Here is an 8,722-nt window from a genome sequence, read left to right on the forward strand (position 1 = left end):
CATGGTTACCCACACAGAACAGGCCAGCCTCCCAATCCTCAAGCTTTGCATCTTCCTGATCAAGTAAAAACCTATCTCTAGTAAGTGCCCACCTGCCTTGTCAGGTGAACCAACCGATGGAGGAAAGTCAAACGGACAACGGCACTTAATGAACTCATCCAAAGAAGCAGCTGCCTTTGGAGAAAGTGTTTCTTCCCCAAACAGCCTTGTCCTGCGGTAGAGTCTCCAGATGCTCCTGTGGTCAAGCGTCGCCTTCAGCAAGTCAGCATCCAAAGGTGTCACAAATGCCATGATTAAACGGGACCACACACCTAATGCTTTGTAAACTGCAGTTTTATATAAATATAAAGTTATGCACCTGCCTAGCTACACTCTTAATAAAGACCCTTATTTAATAAACAGACATTTAAAAAATGTCAACAATGGACAAATGTTTTCACAACATAATCTAAAGATTCCAACAAAATTCACAGTAGCTACAAAAGAATTCAGCTGCCTACAATAGGTTACATTTGGTTTACTCTATACTATATTGCTTTGTCTTAGGAGTTATCTTTAATACAAATGTGTGGTTTACAATATTCCCATTATAACAAGAAAAAATAGATTCATACAATGTTTCATAGGCATTTATTATGCCAAGTATTTAAACAATTACTCCCATTATTACATAAGAATAATATTCTTATTAAAAGGCAATATTTCATTAACCCACCGACCACTAAGAGATTTTAGATGGTTCTAGAGTGAATTGTGGCCACAAAAGACACACAGCAGCAGTAGCCCCTGGGGGGGAATCCACCACACAGCTACAAATATCCATTTACATCAAACAGACCTTGAATAAATGACTTATTACCAAGTAAAAACAAAATTTTAATAATCAGTTAACACAACTGTCCTAACTTAGCTTTCACTTGCTTATATACATCAAAGATAAGAATTTTTACCATAAAGAACACAAAGAAACCCTGTCTCGAAAACCACAAAAAAAATAACTTTCTAATTCATACATAAACTAACATGTTCACCCTTACACTAAATCAAAACTTTCCTCTGAGAACAATGTACAGAAATACTCTGCAAACAGAGGCGAGAGACTGAAGGCCTCTTCCTACATTCTATGGATTAAAACGCAAAGATCCACCAGGTGGCAGACACACGAACTTGGGACATGTTGCCGTCACAGGACTGTCTAGACACAAACACCACCCCCAGCAAACTCTGACTGTCTCCAGCAACATCAGACTTTCTAACCCCATACGGCTTAAGATGAAACCAGGTTTCCTTCTTCTAAATTATGCTTTTAAGAGAGAAAATTAACACAACACCCCACTGCAACACAGACTGAGCTCTGAAGATCAAGAATCTTGTCCGCTGTCCCCAGGGTTCATGACACATAGGCTCCATCTTCACTCACGACGCCTGATCATCCCCAGCGTTCTGCAACAGAGAAAAACAACACTTTAACAGCAATATTACTTCACTTCGCCGAGCAGTGCAACTCACAGGATCACAGTTGGGGCCACTGCACTTGCAGCAGTGCCAATCGGGCACTACACTGTTTTCATCACCTTATTGTTATTATTTTCATGCTAAAGACATGGACAAAAATAGAAGAAAACCTGTGGATTCCATCATCCACCCTGACATCCAGCTCATCATATTAATCAGGGTGTCACCAGATATATAACCTGAGATATAATGTTAATATCATACCAGGTCCAAGGTTCAACAGCAAAGTCCTTCCTAACTTAAAACACTTCTGAAAATCATAAGGGGAAAGACTTATACAGTAAAACTAAAAGCCATCACAGTCGGGGGTAGTGACACACACACCTCTAATCCCAGCACTCAGAAGGTATAAGCAGGCAGATCTCTGTGAGTTCAAGGCCAGCCTGGTCTACACAGCAAGTTCCAGGCCAGCCAAGGGCACCTAGTGAGACACATCTCAAAAAGACGAAAGGAAAAAAGGAAGGAAGGAAGGAAGGAAGGAAGGAAGGAAGGAAGGAAGGAAGGAAGGAAGGAAGGAAGGAAGGAAGGAAGGAAAATCCTACAATAGTAAAGCATACACAACAAGTGGACCATAGCATGGAACCACACAAAACTCTAACAGTGAATCAAGTCCCTATAAGATTGTTCGGCATGGAAAAGTGCTTTGTCACCACACTGGATGATCTCAGCTTGATCTCCATGACCCACGAGGGAAGGAGAGAACCGAGTGTCCTCTGACCTCCACATGCATGCCCGTGCACACTCATGCCCCCACCCGTGTATGTGCATATAGACTATTTGTTTCCCCTACTTCTTATCTTCTGTAAAGGGAAACTGAAGTAAAATGAAGAAAAGAAGGAATTTCTGGAGTACATCATGGTGTCTCCCCACTTAGTTATGTAGTGTAACTCTCAGACAGCATTTTTTAGAAATGCTGACCATGGCACCATGCCCACATCTGCTGAATAAGAAGCCTCACGGGTGAAGCCCAAGCATCTACTGTGACATGTTGGAATTTGAGATCCACTGTTCTTTCTAACATTGCTACTAAGCCAAGCCTCATTGAGGGGATTCACAGAGAGGCCTAGTGGACTTTTCCAAGACATTTAACCAAACCTGTAACTATAACTACCCCATTATCCCACTGAACACCTTGATTTCAACCATCACACTGGAGAACTCTAAGGAGGCTGGAAAGATGACTCAGTGGATAAGAACACTGGCTGCTCTTGCAGAATCGGAGCTCGATTCCTAGCACCACTCACAAGCATCCACAGCTCCAGTCTCAGGACCTAACACCCTCAGCTTCTGCAGGCACCAGGCACAAATGTGGCACACATAGAGACACACATGTAGACAAAGCACTCATACATGTACAAAATAAAATAAGTATAATTCCAAGAATAAAGAAATAAACCCTGTGTTCTGAGTGGGGGGAATCAAAGTACTTTAAAGCAACGCTAATGATAAAGCCTTTTGAATTAGTTTGTTCTTATAAATCCCCAAACCATGCAATATACATTCTCAAGAACTTTCATTTAAAGCAATCCTAATGAAAAGCAACTGAACTTGAGATGATCTATGAGATATGAGTGATTGTCAATGACATTTTATTTCTCTTTGTTTCAAAATAATTTTAATAGTGAATGATACTTTTCTGAAATGTCCTACAAGCCCCCAAAGAGCAAGTAGAGTATATCTGTCGTCCCTTGCTGAAATAGTCAGGTAACTAATTACAAAGCATCTGGTGGACTGAAAAGATGGCTCAGTGGTTAAAAGCACTCATCACTCTTCAAGAGGACAGTGTGTTCCAGCACCCACATGGTGGTTCACAACCATCTCTAAGGCCAGTTTCATGGGATCCAATCAATGCCCTCTTCTGGCCTCTCTGGGGCACTGCACACATGTGGTGTTCAGACACACAGGCAAACAGCCACACATAAAAAATTTAAAGTATGGGGCTGGAGAGATGGCTCAGCGGTTAAGAGCATTGCCTGCTCTTTCAAAGGCCCTGAGTTCAATTCCCGGCAACCACATGGTGGCTCACAACCATCTGTAATGAGGTCTGGTGCCCTCTTCTGGCCTGCAGGAATACAGGCAGACAGAACACTGTATACATAATGAGTAAATAAATAAATAAATAAAATTTAAAGTAATTTAAAAACAAGCACGTGTTAAAAAATAAACTCTACAGGAGCCAGACATTGTTGTATCAGTCACAGATCATATTTAAAAAACACTTACTTGTCTTAGGAACTGCTTTCCAAGATATGAGGTAGCCATGCTGGTTAAGTTCTTCTTATTGCCCACTTTACACCGGATATAACCATAAAGGTTGGCACCTTGCAGCACCACACCCATGATTACCACAGCCTGGGAGAGGGGGAGACAATCATAGTTACTAGTCCAAACTGACTTTTCTCTACACCACTAAATGAGACAAGGTAGAGTGGAGAAAAGGAAGCACTGGAAGTCAGAGGCTGAAGCAATGAGACTCCTCAGCTGCAGAAGGGACCTCCCTGATGCAACTCTGGAGAAGACACCAGACCATTCAAGCGGCATCATTTGCATTCATATTTTAGTTACTTTTTTACTGCTGTGATAAAACAACATGACCAATACAACAGGGCTTATTTTCACTTATGGTTCCAGAGGGTTAGAGTTCATAATGGCAGGGCAGGGGCTCAGGCAGGCACAGCAGCTGGAGCATAGGCTGACGACTCACATCTTAAAGCACAAGCACAAAGCAGAGAGCAAACTGGAAGCAGGGTGAGGCCTTAAGCTCTCCAAGTCTGCCCAGTGGCAGACTTCTTCCAGCAGGTCACAACTCTGGAGCCTTGCCAAACAGCACCACCAAGCATTCAAATACCTGGAGTATCTCATTTAAACCACTGCACTATCCATATCTGATGTAGGAGGGTCTTCTGCCTATGTGTTACTTTCATTGGTTAATAAAGAAACTGCCTTGGCCTTATGATAGGACAGCAGCTTAGATAGGCTGAGTAGACCGAACAGAATTCTGGGAGAAAGAAAGCAGAGTCAGGCAGATGCCCAGGGTCCAGAAAGACTCATACACAATAAATACAGACATGTCCTGCTTGTGATGCTTTAACATTGGGGGAGAAGGAGGGAGAAAGGAAGGGGGGGGGGAAGGGAAGAAAAGAGAGAGAAAGAGAGAGATACCAAAGAGAGAAAAATGACTCATTCACATGGAAGTTAGGGTTTTTACTCTTGAATACTCACTAGCTTAAAACAAACTGGAGTAACATAATCAGTCATCCTTCACAGAAAGTCAGAGACATATTCTTTGTCATAAAAACATTAAAGAATAAACCTATAAGTTGTTTTTTAAAATTTCACTCCACAGTAGAATGTAGCCAACCAAGCAACACAAGAAGCTGCAGTAAAAGGACATGTGAAGCATGCATGTGAAAACAGTCAGGAAAGCACTTGCCAAGCACACATAAGGAGCTGATTCAGGTGCAGTGGCACACACTGTAATCAGGTGCAGAGAGCAGAGCCTGGCAGAACCAAGGTCCACTGGCCTGCCAGGCCTACTCAGTGAGCTCCAAGCTGCAACCCTGGGTAAAAAACAAAGCGGCCACCTGAGGCTGTGCTCTATCTTCCACATGCACATGTGCACACACCCGTGTGCTGCTTTCACACAAACACAAGCATACCCATAAGCAGATCAAGAGAAAAAAAAATCAGAGAAGTATTTCAGAGGAAATTATTATCAAATCTATCAAACAAAATAACATAATAACAAACAAAAATGGAAAAACTACAAAGACACAGGAATGTTTCTTTTCATGCACATCAAGTCTTTAAGTCAATAAACACATCTAAGTGTAGCATTCAGCGAGATACAGAGAAGCACTACAGCTAAAATACTATCCACAGGGGAGATCCATAACTGCTGACCCCACCACAGCAGCAAATCCACAGACGCTGAATACATCTCCTAATTTGTGAAAGGAGATTATGATGCAAATATATAAAGATGATTACTAAAGTAAAAACCAACAGCACTCACATCATAACAGGAAAAATATTAGTGTACAACACACAAAACCAAGTTTTCACAGCAAGCCAGGGACAGGAGCTATAAAGTCTGGGGAGCAGGGGTCTAGCAAAAACCAAAATACATGAAGCCAGGGTGCATCAAATGCAATGAACTCAACTGTTACAGAGACTAGACTCGCAGTTTGGCTCAGGGGACAGACTGCATCCTCCGAATGTAGCAGCATCTATATTTGTTTCAGATGCTCTTCCACATCCTCCTAATTCCCAGAACAGAGATCCCGATTTCCATTGCCTTGAGCATGGTGAGTGGCGGCAACAGTGACAATGAGTTCAACCGGTGAATCAGCCATGAGCTAGAGCGCCCCAAGGGTTGCCCACTGCCATAGGTCAACACAAAGCTGACAGCTGTTCTAAGCTCCCAAGGTCTGGGATGATCAACTAGCCTAGCAATGAGTAAGCACAAGAGGTACCAACCACAGTTTCCTTAAAAGACCACAACAACCACTGACACCACAGAAACTGGCAAGCAGCTGTGCCCAGATACTCAGGGAAAAGCAGAGTTGGGGACTGAAACTCAGAAACACAAGATGAAGCTGCCCAATCAGGACGGCCCGATGCACAGGTCACATGATGACTCTTACTCACCAGCCACTTCACTTTGAAGGAGAAGAGCGCACTAAAGGCAAAGATCACCCACAGGATCGGACAGGCGATGAGTCCTAACCAAAAGATTCTTGACTCAGCTTCAGAAATAGTTTTGTTGTCTTGTGGAGTTGACTGCAAAAACAATTAATATAAAAGTCAATTCAACCACTAATCAGGTTTATCAGCAAAAGTTTCTTTTTAAACAGAAAACACACAGTGCTCAAATTCAAGATTAATAGAGACGATCAACATCCTTTTTGTTGGAACCAAAAACACCATGACAATCTTAATAAATGAATTATTTACTTTGTTGTGTGTTTGCAGCACAACAGGAAGACATGGCCTTGCACTAGCACTGTTTATTCGTAAGAAAGCACTGAAGCTTTTCTAGGTCAGAGTTAAGGAAATCCAAGCATCATCTAGATTTCATGTCTAGGCCAAACCCAGGAGCTGACTAGGGTGATGAGTTGTTTCCACGGCAGATTTGATCTCAGTAATACAAGCTCATTGAGCACAATGCTGCTTTCTGAGAAGTATTGCTTGCAAAGGCTCTGCCAAGCGATACACAAGCAATTTGACTAGTAGTGTTGCCAAGATTTTTATCCTCCGTCTCCCAAAAGATTTCCACAAGGAAATAGAATGTTCCTATTAGGAAGCAGGGTGACCCAAAACAAACAGACTCCCCATGGTTCCTGAGGACACCGGCTTAAAGAATAGACTAATCATTCTGACCCTGTACCCAGCTGCAATCTTCCTGACAAATAGGAAATGACAATGGGAGCAAAGACATAGGAGGAAGTGTCCACTGAACACAGAAGGATCCAGGGTGATGGCAGCAAGGCAACAAAGCCGGAGATCACCCAGAAGACTTTCAGCAGCAGGCAGACAGGCAGCTTAGCGTGGCCTGCTCTTAGAATATTGCCTGTGTATGCCTGTTACCAGACAGAGTGCACTATGCTTTGGAAGCTGTCTGACTTAGTACTAACAGGGCAAGAGATCTGCAGTGGTGCTGCCAATCCTGACCCCTCCTTCAGTACTCAAATGAACCTGCACATTTTTTATCAGTTTACCTTTCTGGACTCAAACACCCAGTGGCTCTTCCCATCCTCATCGATATGATTCCACCAACGTAGGCCAACCATTAGTCTACCAGTGACATTCTGGGAAAGATAAATATGAACACACATTTTAAAGCATTATTTAAATAAAGCATTATAAATCCCATCTTAGTGTACTATTTCACAAAATTCTTCAGCTCTTCCCCCAGAACAGCCAATTAACCCCTATGTACCAGTCTTGGCTAAAGACTAAAACAAGTGGCCAATGACAAAGCCAGGGTGCATGGAGCTCACAGGATAAGCAACAGGCATACCCAAAAGCACTATCCTTTCTTCTCCCTAAGACAGAGGACCTGTCCTTCCTCCAAACCTCTAATTCCTCCCTAGGTCTTCCCCTCCTTCTTTCTATTTTTAATTTTTAAGATGGGGTCTGCCTTAGTACTACTATTGTTGTGATTAAAACCCATGACCAAAGCAATTCAAGGAGGACAGGGTTTATTCAGCTTACATTTCCACATAACAGTTCATCATCAAAGGAAGTCAAGGCACGAACCTGGAGACAGGAGCTGATGCAGAGGCCATGGAGCAGTGCTGCTTACTGGCTTGCTCTCTATGGCTTCCTCAGCCTGCTTTTGGCGCCCAACGTGGGGCTAACTGAGTCCATAGAAAGCCTGAGAAAGCTTGGGAAAGAATAGAGTAAAGCATGTTTCTTGTGGCAATTTCTTGGGTCTGCTCTGCTTGCTAGAGGCAAGCAAGCGCTCTCATCTAAGAGAGGCTTTCCTGACTCAGCTTTAGCTGCAAAACCCTGCAGCTCTCATTAAGAGGTCGTGCCACGAAACACTTAAACGGGTGTTGATGAAAAGCTGAACGCATCCTTTTCGGTTTTCAGCTGTAGCAGGAAAAAAGCTGAGCCGTTTAAAAATGCCAGCTTTCTGGGCCGTCCTGCCAGGGCAAATTCTGACTGTATGAGGCAGGAGGGCCGACTACAGAGAGAGGACTTGTGTGTTGTCTGTGGACATAATGCTGCAACTTACTTGCTGGCAGGGACCTTGAAATGCCATAGAGTTGTGGCAGTAAACATGGCTACAGCCAGTACCTCAGCCATGAGGCTGGAAAGCTAAGGAATGGACTGCATCCAGCCGTCAAAGCCACGGCTTTAGTCCTACTGATATTGCTTGGTAAATTAAAGGCTCATGTGGTCAGAAAAAGAGAGATATACAGTAAAGAGAGATTCAAAGACAAAGAAAATTTCTAAATGGTTTGAAGTGTGTTAAAAATATATGCAGACTAAAATTTAAAGTTCTTAAAGTAACAAACAAAAAAAGGGGAAGAGAGTTGTTGTGTGTGGTACACACCTTTAATCCCAACACTTGGTAGGCAGAGGGAGATTGACCTCTGTGACTTCAAAGTGTGGTAGCACATGCCTTTAATCCCACTGCCTGGGAGGCAGAGACGCGAAGATCTCTGAGAGTTCAAGGACAGCCTGGTCTACAGAGTTA

The 8,722-nt window shown here is 42.9% G+C and overlaps 1 protein-coding gene across 2 annotated transcripts in view; it reads right to left on the reverse strand.

Annotated features, from left to right (window-relative positions):
* Positions 1 to 315: 315 nt before the first annotated feature.
* The window catches only part of LOC101980785 (Golgi apparatus membrane protein TVP23 homolog B), a 15,939-nt gene continuing 7,532 nt past the window's right edge, over positions 316 to 8,722 (reverse strand). The window contains exons 4-7 of one of the 2 annotated variants that reach the window (XM_005349877.2): positions 7,236 to 7,325; positions 6,166 to 6,297; positions 3,739 to 3,867; positions 316 to 1,443 (exon numbers count right to left, since the gene is read on the reverse strand). In XM_005349877.2, the coding sequence (XP_005349934.1) occupies positions 1,417 to 1,443; positions 3,739 to 3,867; positions 6,166 to 6,297; positions 7,236 to 7,325 (378 nt within the window). In that variant the 3' untranslated portion in view covers positions 316 to 1,416. The remainder of the gene's footprint in view (positions 1,444 to 3,738; positions 3,868 to 6,165; positions 6,298 to 7,235; positions 7,326 to 8,722) is intronic. The other variant, XM_026780930.1, reaches the window with a different exon arrangement.

Source organism: Microtus ochrogaster, chromosome 7, assembly GCF_000317375.1.
Source record: "Microtus ochrogaster isolate Prairie Vole_2 chromosome 7, MicOch1.0, whole genome shotgun sequence".
NCBI lineage: Eukaryota > Metazoa > Chordata > Mammalia > Rodentia > Cricetidae > Microtus > Microtus ochrogaster.